We start from the raw sequence: 19,496 nt of genomic DNA on the forward strand, positions 1-19,496 counted from the left end.
CCCCGTCTCCATATCTACACTTATCCAATTTTTCTTTAAAACTGTGCACTCTCGTTGCTGACACCACTTCCTCACTCAAACTGTTCCAAGTCTCAACACATATTTGCGGGAAACTATATTTTCTAACATCTCTCAGACATCTTCCCTTCCTCAGTTTCTTACTATGCGATCTTGTGCCTCTAATGTCATATTCTTCTCTCAGGATTAGTTTCTCATTATCCACCTGATCCATTCCGTTAATCAATTTATAAACTTGTATCAGATCCCCTCTCTCTCTTCTCTATTCCAGGGTTGGTAGATCCATAGCCTTTAGTCTCTCCTCATATGTCATTCCTTTAAATTCTGGAACCATTTTTGTAGCCATTTTTTGTAGTCTCTCCAATTTCCTTATATGGTTCTTTTTATGGGGAGTCCATACAACTCCTGCATATTTCAATCTGGGTCTTATTATATAGTACTTATCAATTTCTTCATCATTTCTTTGTCCATGTAGTGAAATGCTAATCCAATATTCCTTAGCATATTATATGTCTCTCTGAAAATTCTATCAATATGGCTTACCGGTTGATTATTTTCTTCCATCGTCACTCCAATGTCCTTTTCCTTTTTTACACACACACACACACACACACACACACACACACACACACACACACACACACACACACACACACACACACACACACACACACACACACATTGTATTGTGGCTACAGGGTCCGAGCTAAAGCTCATTTTGTCCTTTCTCCATACCCAAATTTGTAAAGTTTCTCTTAAAACCTGTGCACACTGGTAGCCACATAGTGTGTGGCCTACCTGTTCTCCAGTCCTTGACAGGTAGTCTACACTTTATGAGCCTGCCCACCATTACGTAATTTACGTATGGGCGGTATGGGCACGAGTCATAGACTCCTTTAAGAAAGGACTGGAACGTCCCCTGCTCGGGGTTTTTAACTTGGGTCTGAAAGATTAACTTGAGTCCTGGACTAAAATGACTTCTAGAAGGACTAGAAACACGTTCTCTGGATCACTATGAGGGTTTTTGAGGACGGTGAGTTCAATAGTAAGATTTTCAACACCACCTGGGGTCATCTTCAAGGTCAAAAGGTCATACTTCAAGGTCAAATTCGTGAATTTTGGTCATTTTTGCTCGTTTTTGTGTGTAACTCATAAATGGTGAGAGATAGCTGATTATAATACGAGGCAAGTCTGTAGAGCTGTCCAAATTGAATATATATTGTCATATATCGTCCTTCAAGAAAGGACTGGAACGTCCCCTGATCGGGGTTTTTAACTTGAGTCTGAAGGATTAACTTGAGTCCTGGACTAAAATGACTTCTTGAAGGGCTAGAAACACGTTTGCTGGGTCAAAATGAGGGTTTTTGAGGACGGCGAATTTAATAGTTACATTTTCAACACCACCTGCGGTCATCTTCAAAGTCAAAAAGTCATATTTCAAGGTCAAAATTGTGAATTTTGGTCATTTTAGCTCGTTTTTGTGTGTAGCTCATAGACGGTGAGAGATGGCTGATTATAATAAGAGGCAAGTCTGTAGTTCTGTCCAAATTTAATATATATTGTCAAATATTGTATTAGTCAAACATTCCAAACAAGCCCTAAAACAATGAAGCACTAAAACAAGAGATAAAGAATGGTATTTCTCATAACAACAAAACTCAAAGACATTAACATTTGATTAGATGAACATCGCTAGATGGAGAGCTTTTCTTGCCTCCCGAGGCATCTCACAGCCTTTTCTTTGTCACTTACATTGAGGACCTGAGCTTTCAATAGAATGTTAGCTAAAGTCGTACATGCTGCATTATTAGTAGCTAAAGGTGCATCTAAAAAAGATAACAATTCAGCAAAATGAAAACGGCAATGCATTTTAGTCATGTCATGCAAATTATAGGCATTATGTACAAAAAAGACGGTTGAAATAGTTGGCACACTCAGTCCACCTCTATTCAAATGATCTAAGAACTCAGGTGATACCTCGTTACCATTTTCATCATCCATGATATCCTCCATACTAGTGCTATTACCATATTTATGAACAAGGTATCCAGCCAAATATACAACTTTATGCTTAAGGTTATCAGCAGACCTCAAGAGCTCCCGAGTGTCTTGAGGAGTGATCTCGTCAATGAGTTCACTTCGCTCATCTGGAGTTATGGAAGAAGTACAATTCTTGTCGCAATCAAGCACACGAGAACTAGATTCTGGCATAATGTCATGCTTTAGAAGTGTCTGCAAATTTGTAACTTTTGCTGCAGCCATAATGTCAACTACATCAATGTAGAAGTTTCCACCACTTCTTTGCCTGGCTTGACCGAAAAACTTTTCCAAGGCTTCATCCGCGAATATAACAGGAAGAACGTAGTCAAAGTCTTTCTCTGCCAGAAGCAATTTGGCAGCAGCCACATTATTACGTGTAGACACAATGAATGCTTCAGCAGTTTGCTTAGTTAACTTCAGCTTACGACCACTACCTCCTTGCCATGTGCAGGTCAATATAATTTGGCAGGCGTCCTCCAACATAGTGAAAGATGTACAGTCTGCTGTCCAAGGCTGTCTGGATTCGTCACGTAGATAAAAAAAAAAAAAAAAAAAACCGGAAAAGCTGTGGGAGTAAAATGATCTTAAAATTTGAAAATACATAACATATGTCAATTTAAAAAACATCAGGCATGAAGTCTCTCAGACTCAAGTTAAAAACTCCGAGGTCGTGACGTTCCAGTCCTTGTTTCAAGGAGTCTATGGCACGAGTATTCAGCTCAGCCTGTCAACACTGGTCGATTATTTATTTATAAACAGTAAGAACTAAGAAATGTTTAGAAAAAAAATACAGAAAAGGGCAATTTTAGCATTTCGTTTTTAAGAGAAAGTTTTCTTTTCATATATGAAAAGAAAAGACACTCAAGGACCGGATTTAGCTCATGATCCAGCAGTTGAATAGCTCTGCGACACTGGCTACTCTGCCCGAAAGATTTGTGTCTCACCCAAATTTAAGGAGCTGCAGCCACCCCACCCTCCATGGCTCGTACGTCTATGCGTATGAGGTAAAAACTATAGGCTACATGGGCTTCCAGATGTATACTGTAGTATGATGTTTGGCTAACCATTATCATGAACGAAACATCGACAGTATCTGACATCCATTTTACACTATTTGTCATGAATGTCTTGTATGAGGTAAAAACTATGTAGTATATAGGTTCAAGGTATACAGTAGTTTACCGAGTAACTTTCATATCACTGCAACAATGGCGACAGAGAGCGTCGCTTCTGACTACGCAAACTGAACAAAGAATAAATGAGGTTAAAGAAACGATAAAAGCGGAGGATGAGAAACAACAAGAATACAGAACAGAATGTAGATAAACCTAAACAGTGACACCAAAAGATATAAATAAGCTGCGAAAAATAAGACGCATATTAGTATGAAAAAAGGCATAAATAGCATAGATAAGACCCAGATCAGTGCTTGCAGAAAAAAAAAAAATAGTAAAAATAGGACAATCATAATCATCGTTCTAAGGAGCACAGACCATTCATCACCAGAGCAGGAAGGCACGAGTGACCAGCTTTTGGTATTACTGCAGTTTCAACTAGTACACCACACGTAACTATACACATTCTCACGGTCTTGATCACACCTCTACGAGCATTTCTAACTCCATTTAACCCTATCGGAAAATGGGGTTAGGTTAGATTAGGTTAAAAACCCCCCCATTCCTAGGAGGTCCCCAAGCTTGTTAGACATAGGGAAAAAGAAATATAAGATAGGGTATATTGGTTGAAACTGCAAATTCACCCAACTTTCAAACAAAGCCGTAAAAGGTAAGACAAAGGCAAGGAGAGAAACATCAGCTCCCCAACACTACTTTCACACAACGCTGGTCACCGGACACCAAAATTCCCATAAACTCAAACCGTACTTTCTGCAACAGCAAATACCCCACATAACACAGAATGGATGAGATCAACCTGCACATGTGACGTTCCTGAGGCCGCGTTCCCCGGGTAACCTTGGCCAAGAGGTATAGGTGTGCGCTGAAAACAAGAACATTCCATTAATCTCTTCAGTACCGGGATGCATTTTCATATTCATTCTGATTACTATTTGGTGTTTTATGTAGCTTCAGACACTATGGTGGGATTAGAATAGTAAAGACTCGGGCCATTATCTTTTGACCTCCATACACTCTTCCTAATGCAAATAAAATCGTCTAAACATACCCAAAAACCAATATGGAAAGGGTTAAACACTCGAGTAATATTCCAATTCACTCAACACTCATTCAAACTTCAACCATTCCATGCTTGATGTAATTCCATATCTTATTCCTTCACTCCACACGGCTAAACCTCCTTTCTTCACTCCACACTCCTTGTTTCACATAATCTCCGCTCCTCCACTCCACTTTGTTTACAAATACGAGTACCACTAACTTAACAAAACACTTCATATTACATCTACAGTTTTACTCCGCTAACACTGATAACGTCTCTCTCTCTCTCTCTCTCCTATCCACCTTTACCACATCCTCTTCATACTCTCTCCACCTCTCAATTCCTTCAGATAATGAGTAGTAATGAAGTTTTCTCACTTTCCTTTCCTGTCCTTCCTTCCTCTCCGCTATGAGAGAGAGAGAGAGAGAGAGAGCTGGTTTCTTTTTCTTTTGCCCTTTTCTTTTATTTTTTTGTCGTTATTGTATTTTTCCTTTTTTGTTTTTCTTATGTTCGATCTTTTCATTTTATTTTTTTTCTTATTACATCAGTAGTCAAGTTTCGAATCTATGACCCGAACTCTCTCTCTCTCTCTCTCTCTCTCTCTCTCTCTTGCATCATGTTGACAAGACTAGTGATATTGTCATTATTGCACAGTCACGGGTGAGATAAGGCGTCTCTGCGTCTGCTCCTTCTCATAAGTTAGTGCAAGTCACGTCTCTGGGCAATGTGGTATTTAAGATAAGCATATTATGAATTACGCTCCTGTTTTTCAAGACCACATTGAGGTTTGAAATGCTGATGCAAACTAAAACCAGGAAGAACATCAATCTAATTCTTTTGTAACATAAGAATCTATAAGAAAATACGGGAAGCTGCAAAAAGTTATCACCCTCAGGCATATGCACGTGGCAAGTCTGTGTGAAATATATCTACCTATGTCCACAGTATTCCCATCCATGAATTCATCTACAACCGGCTACTTCACTTCACTAGGATGGTTACTGTAGGAAGAGGAAAGCCAAATCTGGTGGTGATTATTGAAGTCTCCAAGAATGCCGATCTCCGCAATGAGAAATGATGAGCGAGCTGGGTTTTGAGGTTCACAGCGCCCGGCCGTGCTCCTTGCAGTGCTTCAGACCTCACTGGGAGTATTCTCATCTCACGGTCTCACCTCGTCAGATGTCTACAGTCAGATTTTATTCATACGCGATAAGATTAACTTCAAATATAAAATGATTGTGTATTGTTTGACGTAAACGGAGAGCGCAGCTAAAGCAATAAATAAAGTAGATAGGTGAATAGACGAATGAAAATGAATAAATTGGAAAAACACAAGATCGCATGCAGGTTACAATTGTCGATGTCACAAACGATGATCGGGGAAAAACAACAGCCAGATTCTGTTTCAGTATAAAATTAACTTCCAGTATAAAACGACTGTCTATTGTATTGTTACATAAACGGTCAACACAGCTGGAAGAATCCGGGAGTTAGAATTTGAATGCAGGTTAAATGTCTGATTTTTTTTTTTTTTTTTTTATGTATATATCATGTGGTCTTTTCACGTAAATTTCTGGGCTTAAGGGGAAAAAAATTTTTAAGTGCCTCCTATCTCAAAACCCAGCCGCTGGGAAACCGTTGCCCCGAGTGAGGAAACCCAACCTACACTCGGACCGTGGACAGGATTCGGACCCGTGCGCTTGGAGACCCCGCGGACCCAAAAGCATGTACGCATGGTTCCACTGTACCACGGCGGCCCCCAATGTTATAAACAATAATCGAGAAGAGCAGCAATTATTAGATTTCAACTATTCTAGGCAGTAACTACTGTGTATAAGGTTAACTTCTAATATAAAACTGCAGTCTAATGTAGTACATATTAGAGAGATAAAGAACACAGATGGAAAAACGCGTATTATCACTTAAATGAGATGATATGCAAGCCTCCTCGATTCCTTTGTTCCATACTGCCCGAGCTTCTGTTGCTGAGTCTGCTGATGAAAATATATCCATGACTTTATAATGTGTTGTAAATTAAATGTCACACACAACGTGCTCTGTAGCCCCAAAGTGTGTGTGTGTGTGTGTGTGTGTGTGTGTTACACCACATTACTATGATAGGCATCTGGGAAAGGGTCTCACTAAGAATTTGGGTTAAGCGTATATTGTCTCTCTCTCTCTCTCTCTCTCTCTCTCTCTCTCTCTCTCTCTCTCTCTCTCTCTCTCTCGTGTGTGCGTGTGCTACGGGCACGTTTCACCACCTGACCTTGAGAGGCATCAGCCAGTGTAGTTTTAGAAAAAAAAGCTTCGCGTTTATCGACTTGATAAAACATGAGCGGCGCAAGGTTCAATGCCTGCATCTCCTTCCCCTAGGCAGCGCCGCGGGACCTTCAGCAAAGAAATAAATTGCTATAAAAAAGACGCGGTGCAGCTTCTCAACAAGTAAATAAGATAGGCGAAGTTATGCGTATAATCTCCTTGCTTACCTACTCATTGTGGTATAGTCTTCACGCCCCGCCTGCACCAGCCAGCAAACATAATGTTATCACTTGTAATGTCACGCTTACTATTATCTGCACGGAACTTATCAATGTTAAAGGCATCTTTGTGACATTCGAGTGTTGCACCTATCTGTCTCTGCTACCCTGAATCCCTCGCTGGCTCTCTTCACAAAAGTAAAATGTGATAAAGGAAATAATGGTTTCCCACGCAAAGGGTCGAGAAACGATAGAAGATAAAGATGAAAGCTATCATCAGAAAAATTTACCTATACTTCAAGATACGAGTATGTAGTCTTTGTCGAACAGAAGGCAAACACTCAAATACACGGTACCAATCTTACACATTCGTTTATGCTCGTCTTGTCCATACCTGTTCCCGTGAGATGCACACGATGTTGTAATTTCCTTCCTCTCCATGTCACAGCACGTAATGAGAGCTTCCCCTGCTTACCGTGGCGCCGCGGTGTCTGACTATTGCCTGTCACCATGTACAAACTTGCCCGCCCCGCCTCGCCCCGCCCGCCGTGCTGCATGCCTTGCGGGGCCCCGTCAAGGTTTGCGTCACTCTATTGCTCCGCCCTTCCCACTCACTTGATCCATGTACTTCCCGCCACTGATTAAGCTATCTCTCAATTTCACCAGAGAGAGAGAGAGAGAGAGAGAGAGAGAGAGAGAGAGAGAGAGAACTGGATATGGCCATAGAAAATTAGAAAGATGCCAGATTCTTTACAGTTTCCTTCTCATTCTCCCTCTGCCATGCACGGTTTCTCCTGCAGTTGTTTGTCCCTTGCATCTTCCTCCGTCACCCTCACCCATCCTTGCCCCTTCAGTCCTCCTGCCACAGTGCATACCATCACTCCATCTCACTCCTTTACCGCTCTCTCCTCATCCCTGCATTGATAACCGTACAGAAATACTAATGGATAAAATAAAATAAAATGAAATAAAATAGAAAAAGAAAATGAGCAAACCAATCGATAAGATAGATTCATAAGATATAACAGTAAAGTGACAAAAATAATCGATTCTCGAAGTTATTTATATGCATAGACGTATCACAGACAAGATCTATAGTGTGAACAGTCCTATTCATCTGTAGGTAAAGATCATAGTAGTACATAGACTCTAGAAAGACTGACAAAATAATTCTTACCTGTTAGATAAATGTTATAATGATTTCTCTCTATTTTTCTTCCGTTTAATTGATCAAGAACTGTTTTGGAAGTGGAAAAAACCAAGACGGGTTAAGCTGAAAGATGAAAAGACGGCATGGTAGATGACTTGAGAGAGAGAGAGAGAGAGAGAGAGAGAGAGAGAGAGAGAGAGAGAGAGAGAGAGAGAGAGATGGTAAGGGTGAGATTGAGTGAAGAGGAGGAATTGAAGACAAGCTGTTATGGAAAAGACAAGTAGGGAACAACGATCCTTTATGAACAAGAGAGAGAGGCTGAAGAAGAAGAAGAAGAAGAAGAAGAAGAAGAAGAAGAAGAAGAAGAAGAAGAAGAAGAAGAAGAAAAGAAGAAGAAGAAGGAAGAAAACCTGACAAAAGTACTTTATAATCATACCGGCAGTTTATGTGACACAAATAATGAAGTACCAGATATTGACTTAACAAAATAATGATCAGCTAATTGTAATCTTTTGCGGTTTATCAGACACACACACACACACACACACACACACACACACACACACACACACACACACACATCGAGAGGGCCGGGTTCAAGTCCCGGGAGCGGCGAGGCAAATGGGCAAGCCTCTTAATGTGTAGCCCCTGTTCACCTAGCAGTAAATAGGTACGGGATGTAACTCGAGGGGTTGTGGCCTCGCTTTCCCGGTGTGTGGAGTGTGTTGTGGTCTCAGTCTTACCCGAAGATCGGTCTATGAGCTCTGAGCTCGCTCCTTAATGGGGAAGACTGGCTGGGTGATCAGCAGGCAACCGAGGTGAAAAATTACACACACACACACACACACACACACACACACACGGTAGCTCAGTGGTCAGAGCGCTGGCTTCACAAGCCAGAGGACCGGGGTTCGATTCCCCGGCCGGGTGGAGATATTTGGGTGTGTCTCTTTTCACGTGTAGCCCCTGTTCACCTAACAGTGAGTAGGTACAGGATGTAAATCGAGGAGTTGTGACCTTGTTGTCCCGGTGTGTGGTGTGTGCCTGGTCTCAGGCCTATCCGAAGATCGGAAATAATGAGCTCTGAGCTCGTTCCGTAGGGTAACGTCTGGCTGTCTCGTCAGAGACTGCAGCAGATCAAACAGTGAAACACACACAAACCCAATTGCTGACTGTTTCCCTGACAAAATGAGTTACAAAAAGACACGATCGAGGAAGGAAGGAATCAATAAAAGGACATGAAATAGTTTAACATAAAGAGAGAGAGAGAGAGAGAGAGAGAGAGAGAGATACGCATGTAGCTACGGATACTTTTTGAATTATGAGAATCGTGAATCTTGAAATCTTCGTACTCAGGAAGAAAAAAAAAAAAAAGAAAGATAAATGAAATTGCAAGAAACTACAATAATAATCGTAAATAAGTAAATGAATATAGAGCTTGGATGGAAAAGAAAGAAAGGCTGAAACAGGAATGAGAAAGAGTGAAAAAGGGTGAAGAAAGCGTGTGAAAAGGAAGAAGCTTGATGAAGAAAGCGTGTGAAAAAGACTGAAAGAATGAAAAGGATAAATAGAAAAATGAAGAGTGAAAATCAAGTGTGAAAAAGAGTGAAGACAGCTTGTTATGAGTGAAAAAAAAAGATGATTAAAGGCTGATAAAAGGTGACGAAAGGGCAAAACATGAATAAAAGATGAGTCAAAAGGATAAAAAGAGAGATGGGTGAAAATTAAGTGTGAAAAAGAGTGAAAAAATGTGATCAAAGACTGATAAAAGGATAAAAAAAAAAAGGGTGAGACAGGAATGAAAAAGAATAAAAAAAAGTATAAAAGAAAGAGATGATGAGTGAAACGGGTGTGAAAAAGTGAAAAACAAAAAATTTGATATGAGTGAAAAAGATGATTAAATGCTGATAAATGGAAAAAAAAGGGTGAAACAGGAATAAAAAAAAAGAATGAAAAGGATAAAAAGAAAGAGATGAAAAGTGAAACGGGTGTGAAAATAGTGAAGACAGCTTGATATGAATGAAAAAATGGTGACTAAACACTGATAGAAGGAAAAAAAAGGATGAGACAGGAATAAAAAGAATAAAAAGGATAAAAAAGAGATGAAGAGTGAAGCGGATGTGAAAATAGTGAAGACAGCTTGATATGAATGAAAAAAAAATGGTGATTAAAGACTGATAGAAGGTGAAAAGAGGTGTGAAAAAGGAATAACAAAAGAGTGAAAAGGATGAAAAAAAATGAAGAGTGAAAAGACTAAAAAAGAGTGAAGAGACCTTGCTATGAGTGACAAAAATGGTGCTTAAGGACTGATGAAAGGCGAAAAACGATGAGACAGGAATAGAAATAGTCAAAAGGATAAAAAAAAAAAGAGATGAAGAGTGAAAATAATGTAAAAAGGGTGAAGAGAGCTTGGTCTGAATAAAAATAAGATGCTTAAGGCCTGATAAAAGGTGAAGAAAGTGAAACAGGAATAACAAAAGGATAAAAAAAAGAGATGAAGAGTGGAAAGAGTGTAAAAAAGAGTAAAGAGACCTTGCTATGAGTAAAAAAAAAAAAAAAAAAAAAAATCTCACGTTGTACGCAACCAGAGCAAAATCTTCCAAGTCATAACAAGTCTTAAGTGTTGTTAGTGTCAAGAGGGTGGTGCCATTATAGTGTTAAAAAACGGTTTCTTTTGTCGCTGCTTTACTCGAATGGTGAGGTCACAAGGATCGCTGCGTGTCTTCCTACAGCCACTACTAAGAAATACTACACTGTCTTGGTGCTCTCTCATCACGGCTACTTATAAAGACCACAAAAATCATCACCCAGAGCTAATACTCAGAACCACTTTGCTCTCCCACCACGGCTATTTTTCAAGTGTTTCTCCAGTTAACAATAAAGAAATTTTGTCAATCTGGCTCTAGAAGCGTAAAAATACCTTAAAAGTATAGTAGAAATCTAAAAAAAAAAAAAAAAAGCCTTTGAAATAGTGTAGCTGAAGCGCAGAAATGTTTGAAAATACGAGGGTTCTCAAGAGTACGTGTTTCTTTTGCTAATAACATAAAAATATCTTGTTAATCTATCACTAACACCATGAAAAAATGCGTCTAACTTCCACTAGGGAGTTTTTGAAAGTAGTGTTGAAGAGGAACAAAAGTGTTTCATAACTTGGTATATACTCGCAAGATCCAACTTGACAGAGTCTTAGATACTATAGGAACAGCGCTGGATCGTCGGGGCAACGTTTGTGAGTCGGTGGTCTCTCTGGTCCCTCTGTTAAGTTACGCCATGTGATGAAGGCAGGGGGGGAGGAAGATGGCAGACTGTCAGCGGTGGCGGGCAGTGATAGCCGAGTACACACAGACACAGTGGTTAGTGTTGCGCTGCCTGTGGACCTGCGCGGATAGCAGATGCAGATAGTGAGAAATCAGGCAGTTGCTCAGTGCTCACTCATTCACGGTCTGTAGTCTGTGCTACACAAACGTTCTCTCTCTCTCTCTCTCTCTCTCTCTCTCTCTCTCTGACTTGTAATGCACTTTACTACTACTACTACTACTACTACTACTACTGCTGCTGCTGCTGCTGCTGCTGCTGCTGCTGCTGCTGCTGCTGCTGCTACTGCTACTGCTACTGCTACTGCTACTACTACTACTACTACTACTAGTAACACCACTACCACCACCACCAACACCACTACTACTACTACTACTACTACTACTACTACTACTACTATTAATTACTATTACTACCACCACCGCGACCACTTCTAATACTACTACTATCACCACCACAACGACCACCACCACCACCACAGTTTGTCTTCCACCCCATGAAAAGTAATGAGAGTGTTCGTGCGTGAGGTGTTGGAATGCCGGGTCACGTGTCTGTCCTTCACATGGGGTGGCTAGCATCTGTTATGTAATACACCTGCGTTTTCCTGTAATAGTACTGGAACACAATAAGCTCGGTGCGGTGGTACTGAAGTCAAGGTCGAGGATGAATCAGACAAAACCCTTATGAAGGTCAAATGAATACGACTTGTCATTACTCGGCTGCCACAGACTGTCTTACGGTTCAACGCTTTGTTGCATTACCAGGGACTGTTCTCAGAAGCCGCTTGGGAGATTAGTCATGTTTTCCTGTGTTCCATCCATTCATTACTCAGAGTGTTCATCAACCTATCACTGAAAATAGAAACATACCCTTCAAAATTAATAGTTTCCATTAGAGCCTGTTAAAAGTGCTCCCGACGAGGCGGCTAAACGTTTGAGAACGTCCGAGAGTGAGAACCAACGTTTTTTTTTTTCTTCTTCTGGTTTCTTTGTTATAACAGATAATACAATTTAACATATGAATAATTATTAGCTCTTCTTTACCATCAACCTTTATCAACTTTAAAAATCAATTCCACAGTTTTTGTTAAGAAATATTCCTTTGTTGGCTTTCACTACAGTGCATGGTTGGTGTATTGTGGTTGTGACGCGCCGACTGACCCAAGAACATTTGGCAGAGGGAGACAAGCACTCATGCAATGGACAGAATTGTACCTAGAAGTATCGTCTCATTGCAAACAACAACTGTCATGAACTGAAAAATAATGGATTACACAGTTTTTATTAAAATGCTCTCCCTTCTTGGGCTTCGTGGGCCGGGCTGCTGTTGTTGTGGTTGTTGTAACATGTTCGATGATCAAATAAATGTTGGGCAGAGGGAAACAGACGCCAGTGTAACACAAAACACATCCACCTCCATACGACTCAAACAACAACAAAACAAAAATGAATAAACACATCAATAATGATAACAATATATATATATATATATATATATATATATATATATATATATATATATATATATATATATATATATATATATATATATATAGTGTCCTACATTAAGGTGCAAATTAAGGAAGAAAAGTAACAAGTTATTTGTAAAGTATTATTGATTATTTAATGAGCGTGATCATATGTGTGGGTAATTAACATTCACCGCTGTTGATTATGAACGAGAATGTCTGATTCAGATATTTCGTCATTATATAAAACAAAACAAAAACTTTTTAGCTAAATTTTTATAACTTCTTTTCTATTTTTCATATTTTATTTCTAATTCTTAATTAGTACACTTTCTTACATTCTTTTCAGTCGTTTCATTCACGTAAATATAACTTACTCAACTTTTTTTTTCGTAAGAGTTTCAATAAATGTTACTAAGTTTCACATTTTTCAATATCTTCTATTTCAATATCACTTTTCATCTTTAGCTTACACTTCGTTCCTAACTTTCATTTCCATTGATTACATTTCTGTCTCCTCGACATTCCAGCTATAACATACCCAGTCTTTTTGAAACAGGAAAATACCCAGGGTTCAGAATAGGAAAAGAAAGATTACATGGAATATGGGCGATAACAGCAATTTCAACTATCCCCCCCACACACACACACACACACACACACACACACACAGATAAAAGATGGGTAATGCTTTTACTTTCAGCAGGTCGAATCAGGCGGCGGCAGCAGCAATAGCAGCAGCAACAGCAGGCATCACCTCACTTTCTTATTAACCAAATGAGATGGGCGCCGCGGAGAACATCAGTAACGTTACCTTCGAGGACATCCTTCTACCAGGCCTCTGCGATGAACCTCTGTGGGTGAGTATAGGCCTACTAGCTAGCACTGACCGCTGCAGGCGCTGCTGCGGCCAGTCACTGCATGGCGTCTATAGAAAGCGCTGTGAGGATGTTAGTTTTTTACAATAGTTTGTTATGCTCCACGAGTAGTTCTCTCTCTCTCTCTCTCTCTCTCTCTCTCTCTCTCTCTCTCTGCGAAAGAGGAGCTGACCAAGTGCAACAAAAATTGCAAAAGAGAGAAAAAAAAAGAAAAGAAAAGAAAAGAAAGATAGAAATGCCCACTGAGATGCCTGTTACCGAACAGGGTCGAAGATGTTGTCACAAGATTTTTTCATGTATGAATGGAAAACTGGCCATAATATGGGTGAGAGAAAGAAGAGGGCCTTGTGCACGGGAAGATGGGTGGCACGCAGTTAGCAGGATTAGAAGCGCAATTGGCATGAAAATAGCGATAGAAGATAACAAGAGATGCAACATTGCGACGATGAGAAAGAGGCTGAAGACATATCCAGTCAGCCAGAGGAGAGTTGGTAAGACGAAAAGCTTTTGATTCCTTGTTAAAAAAGAACAGTACGAGTGGAACTCTTTCCTCCCCAGATACATGAGATGATTATATGAACATTGATAAATGGTTCAGTTGTATACGCAATGAATTGTGTATGTATGTAACGTATGCAACCTTTTCTCACCAGTAAAACGAAACCCGAGACTTTGCATGTTTCTTGAAATATTCCGAACAACTTTCCTACACTTTGCCTTGTGGGTCTCATCACAACACATATCGTCTGGGAGCACAGGAAACTTATCCCGCCAATGAAAAAAAAAAAAAAAGTCTGCCTTCTACAGTCTTTACTTCGTGAACATTTCCCATTCGTGCATGTCATTCATCACTAAAGAAACTTGATAAAGGTCTATATTTGATCTGAAGCGCTTTGCTCTCACCACTAGGCCTACTACTTCTGTAAAGCCACTGAGATGATAATGTTGGATTTTCAAGATGGTTTTTCCTGTTAATAATGAAGATATATATATATATATATATATATATATATATATATATATATATATATATATATATATATATTTTTTTTTTTTTTTTTTTTTTTTCAATCTGTTACTAGAGCCATAAAAATACCAACTATTTTTAATTTGCGAAACTTCGGCTAGAATCTTTTAAGAGTAGTGGAGGTGCGGGCAGAAAGTGTTTCACGATCCTTTACTGCATGGTTTCTTGAAATGTCTTGAGTCTACTCTTATACTGTTTGCTTGGTGTCTGGTGAATGTTTCCCAGTTATGCAGTCACGCCTGGAGCTAAGGAAACTAATCCTCTCTGTAGTCTCTTTACCTCACGCCCAGCCTTCCCCGAAGAGCAAGCAAGGGTGAGAAGCAGTATATATTAATAATCTCTAATCCTTGCAGAGTGCTAACGCGGCGTGGCACACGGACACCCCTCAGTTTGGCCGCTGCGTGGAGCGAACACTGCTACTATGGGCGCCTTGTCTGGTGTTGTGGGTGAGCGCTCCTTTCTACTCTCTGGCCCTCATGCGGCGGCCCTATGACCCTGTCCCTTGGAGCGCCCTGGCCTACACCAAAGTGGCAAGTGCTGACAATACCTGCATGTGTGTTCACACTCCAAGCACAAACACTTTCTGATTTCTCTGTGCTAGTCTCCGTTCCGTCATCTTAAACGCTTTGCTTTCACACGTGATTATTTTCGAAGGTCACAGAGATGGGTAGCTGAATTATTACGAGTATTTTTCTTTTCTGTTAAGTCGTCAGTAGAATCATAACAGCAGCCTTAAAAACCTGTTTCGCTTAAACTATAGCCATTCAAACTTTTGATTGTAGTGGAGGTGGTGCACAGTGCACAGTGCTTCACTGCATGCCTATCTGCTGAACATTTTTTCCTCTGACTTATTTCCTGGACATTTCCCTCACGCACACCTGTCAGGGGAACAAATTAGCAGAGGAAGGACAAGAGAAAAATTCTTCAAAACTCAAATAACTTCCACTGATGACTGTTTAATTAAGATATTCTGGATAAGACGCAGAAAACTTTACAAGTATGCGATACATTTTTTTTTTTTTTTCCTTTTTTACTGCATGTTTAAAGTAATAGTCATTTAGATAACATTTAGACGTTTGCTTAGGACTTTTTAAAATGGTTCAGACAAGCCACAGACACGTTTGAGGATGGTGTCCACTGTGCCACCCTGATCCCATGACTGACTGGATTACGTGCTGCAGCTGGTGATGGCCGTGGTGATGGCGGCGGCGGTGACGGAGGGCATCTGGGCGGTGACGGGCGGCTATACCACCTCAATCACTGCTGACTTCCTAGCGCCTCTTCTGCTCGTCGCCACCTACGTATGTTATCCCAGGATTATGTTGAGACTTCACCACACAACATGAGAGGAAGAGAATGAAAGTGTTGCGGGGAGAGGGGGAGGTAACATTACTGTAGATTACGTTATGTCTAATTCAACCAAATTGAACTTTACCATCCCAAAGTACCTTGCGTGACTGACCTTCGTGAAATCTTGACAAATTATATGAAAAAAAAAACTATCGTCTTTTTCCCTTCCCTGGCAGGCGCTGTACTTGTTTCTACTGGTGGCGGAGCGGCGGCGAGGGAGGCGCAGCAGCGGCGTCTTGTGGATCTACTGGCTGGTGGCGGTGGTGGCTGGGGCGCTGCAGTTCTCCACCGCCCTCAACACTATCATTCACCAGGTTTGGCTATCTTGTGCTCCCAGCCTCCCAATCCCATATATATATATATATATATATATATATATATATATATATATATATATATATATATATATATATATATATATATATATATATACGAATTAACATGCTGTTCAATGCTATTGTTAGTGTCTGGAATGTGGTGATGGCTGCCCACGTGTCTGTGAGAGTATGGTTGCTGGAATTAATACATGTACCACTGCTACTGTTCCTTCTCCTGTTACTACTACTACTACTACTACTGTTGCTGCTGCTGCTGCTAACCTCTTCCCCTCTCGGCCCGCTAGGAAGGACAACTGCCGCTCATACTGGCGGTAACCATCATCGTGCAGTACCTTGGCTATGTGATACTGTTCATCGCCAGCTGCGTGAACGACGTGCCCTCCCGCCTGCAGGAACTCACCAAGACCAAGGTAAACACACACACACACACACACACAAAAGATTACCCAAGCTGGCTGGAATATGAAAAAAGACATGACACACATATAGTGTTTATGGTGTAAAGATCCATAATTATTTAGTTCCTCCGTTACCGATACCTTCTATCATTGTCTCCACAGAATCAGAATCCGGAGATTGATGCATCCTTCGTGAACCGACTATTCTTCTTTTACAACCTACCACTTATTTGGCGAGGCTTTCTGCGACCTCTTGTCTACGATGACCTTCCAGAGGTTCTTCCCAGGAACTCAGCGGAGGCTGTATACAGACGGTGGCGCAACACCCTCGACAGGTGTGTATGTGTGTGTGTGTGGGCGGGGTTGGGGGACCGGTTTATGGCCAAGGGCAACAAAGAAAAATCCTACAGCATTCTGAAACACTTCTTTCCCTCACCTCCATTGCTTCAAAAAGACTCCCTGTAGTTAAAGATACATGTGTTTTTATAGATATTTTTTTTATAGTTTATGACTTTAAGTGATACATTAACAAGATATGTATTGTACATTATCAAATGAAGAAACAGTCTTGATACCCTGGCTAATCATCTCTGGCCATGTGAAACAGTCATGGTGAGATAGACAAGCCTTTCTGAATACAGGCCAGTAAGCAATATTGAGCTGTACAAGACAGGGCACTGATGATAATGTTTTGCTCTCTCTTTGTGTATTCGTGTGGTGTCGGGCATGTGTGTCATCAGGAAGGAGGGACGGCCCTGGGAGGAGTTCATGGTGGTGGGCAAGGCAGCGACGGCCACAGCGCAGAATAAGACCAAGGTGTCCCTGGTCTGGCACGTTTGGCGGCAGAATCAGTCCACCATACTGCTGCTGCTCATCCTCGCTATCTGCTTTGAGAACATCGTCTTCCTCAACCCTGTCCTGGTCGGGTGAGTGTGCTCTTCTCATGAGAGGACTTTGATGTAACGTTGACTTCCACACAGTAACTTGGCCACATGAGACTGGAAGACACTCAATCACGGTAACTTATCCAGTGACTCTCTCTCTCTCTCTCTCTCTCTCTCTCTCTCTCTCTCTCTCTCTCTCTCTCTCTCTCTCTCTCATTGATCTACATAATTCTTTTGGCTTGTTTTAAAACTGGATCATTGAAATAAAGACAGTAATGGTAGAATTTCTCACCATTCTTATGCTTGATCCCATTAATGACAATAGCAGTGATAAAGCACAATAAATGGTAACAATAAAACAACTACTATCAATGATAATAACAATAACAATATTACTTGTAACTAGTGGTGGAGAGTGGCTCAATTTTATTTCTGACTAGTTATGCTTTTGGTTTTCCTTAAAGAAGCCAAAAGAGAAACCACAGAAATAAGCTCACCTCATAACACATGTGTCTCTTAACTTACCAAAGAAGCGAAACTAATTTGGAATAAACTCATTCCAAAAACACTGCAACCAACACTGGACCACATTCTGAAACACTTTGTCACACCTCCACTACTTTCCAAAAGTTCTGAATGAAGGTGCATGAGTTTTTAAGGGTCTCTTTAATGTTCTTGTGATGGTAACAAGGTTAGAAAGATTTATATATTTTCAAGAGGAGAAGCACTCCTGAGAATGTGGCCTTTGAAAATACATAGTTATGGTGAGAGAGCAAACTGCTGTAGAATATGGAAATCTTTCTCTTAATTTGCCCCCAACAACTTGAATGAGTGTTTCAACAGTAATGGTAACAGCAAAATCTTATTTAAATGTTACCACTGACAGTGACTGACCACATCCTTCCAGTTGGCTGATTGAGTTCATGGGGGACGAGAGTGAACCCACATGGCACGGATACCTGTACGCTGTGCTGCTGGCGGCGATGTGTGAGATGCGCTCCTTGATGAAGAACGCATATATCAAAGACATCCTGGTCATTACTGTGAGGGTTCGAACAGCGCTCATGGCTGCTGTGTACAACAAGGTGAGTGAGTGACTGGGTGTCTGGGTGTTAAGGAGTGTTCATAGCTGCTGTGTACAAGGTGGGTGTCAGGGTGTCTGGGTGTTAGAGTGTTAGATGCTCTATTCTGGGAATTTTCAGACTCTGTGTTATATCCTTGGGTCAGATTAAAGAAATTCTGTGCTTCAAAGGATAGAAATACTTGGATGTGTCCGTGTCTTTGCCAGATATGTATGGTAGTAAGGAAATGGTTATAATAATGTATAATAGTGCCGGACAAGGTGTCAAGTCAGGGCAGGTGTGCCACATGGGAAATTAATGTAGTCTGCCTAATCGCTGTGTCCTCAGCAAGCAAAACATGTGGAACACAAACTGAACAATAAAAATGGGAAGACTGACATTTCAGAAGTCCACTCTTTAACAGCGTAAACACACCAATATTTGAAAGCAGTCACTAATGTATGCATTATTTGATGGTTTAAAACATGTGTTGGTTAATGGCTTGTAATCTTATGGTGCAATAATGGAAGGCCCACAAGGAGCAGGGACAGCCACTAATTGTCTCCACTCAGGGCAATGTAGCCAAGGCAATGATGCTCCAGTGAGGCCTGGGTGGCCAGAGATTAGCTTCTGGTTTGGTAGACATGCCTCACAGAGAATAGATCTGGGTGTCTTGCCACAAACATTATGAAAGTTTCTCATGAGTTGACTACCAAAATTGAGAGGGCTTCATGCTGGCTGACAACAGAGAGAGAGAGAGAGAGAGAGAGAGAGAGAGAGAGAGAGAGAGAGAGAGAGAGAGAGAGAGCTCTATGCAGTAACTTCCCACAATGCTTTACAATTGGATATATTTGCTGCATGGCAGAGAAATACTAATTCATATAGGGAGATAGATGACTAAATGGAAAGACATT

The 19,496-nt window shown here is 40.7% G+C and overlaps 2 protein-coding genes across 7 annotated transcripts in view; one reads left to right on the top strand and one right to left on the bottom strand.

Moving 5' to 3' along the window:
- Positions 1–718: 718 nt before the first annotated feature.
- Positions 719–7,375, bottom strand: LOC123505885. Of its 2 annotated transcripts, XM_045257705.1 has the most exons (3): positions 7,108–7,375; positions 6,503–6,624; positions 719–4,056 (listed from the first exon to the last, which is right to left on the bottom strand). In XM_045257705.1, exon 3 carries the CDS (start codon positions 2,683–2,685, stop codon positions 1,711–1,713), a length of 975 nt encoding a protein of 324 aa, XP_045113640.1. In that variant the 5' UTR covers positions 2,686–4,056; positions 6,503–6,624; positions 7,108–7,375; the 3' UTR covers positions 719–1,710. The 2 variants fall into 2 exon arrangements, with proteins under 2 accessions (XP_045113640.1, XP_045113639.1); XM_045257704.1 differs by lacking the exon at positions 6,503–6,624.
- Positions 7,376–11,150: 3,775 nt separating this feature from the next.
- The window catches only part of LOC123505886 (ATP-binding cassette sub-family C member 3-like), a 28,511-nt gene continuing 20,165 nt past the window's right edge, over positions 11,151–19,496 (top strand). Inside the window, exons 1-9 of one of the 5 annotated variants that reach the window (XM_045257710.1) lie at positions 11,151–11,264; positions 13,350–13,506; positions 14,905–15,081; positions 15,733–15,852; positions 16,078–16,215; positions 16,524–16,649; positions 16,800–16,972; positions 17,378–17,563; positions 18,429–18,606. In XM_045257710.1, the coding sequence (XP_045113645.1) occupies positions 13,429–13,506; positions 14,905–15,081; positions 15,733–15,852; positions 16,078–16,215; positions 16,524–16,649; positions 16,800–16,972; positions 17,378–17,563; positions 18,429–18,606 (1,176 nt within the window). In that variant the 5' untranslated portion in view covers positions 11,151–11,264; positions 13,350–13,428. Of the gene's footprint in view, positions 11,305–13,349; positions 13,507–14,904; positions 15,082–15,732; positions 15,935–16,077; positions 16,216–16,523; positions 16,650–16,799; positions 16,973–17,377; positions 17,564–18,428; positions 18,607–19,496 lie in introns of those variants that run through there. The other 4 variants (XM_045257708.1, XM_045257709.1, XM_045257707.1 and 1 more) reach the window with 4 other exon arrangements.

Source organism: Portunus trituberculatus, chromosome 18 (assembly GCF_017591435.1).
Source record: "Portunus trituberculatus isolate SZX2019 chromosome 18, ASM1759143v1, whole genome shotgun sequence".
NCBI lineage: Eukaryota > Metazoa > Arthropoda > Malacostraca > Decapoda > Portunidae > Portunus > Portunus trituberculatus.

Excerpts from the sequence above, each read along its gene's own strand:
- LOC123505885 (XM_045257704.1), bottom strand. The coding sequence starts at position 2,685 with ATGTTTTTTAAATTGACATATGTTATGTATTTTCAAATTTTAAGATCA.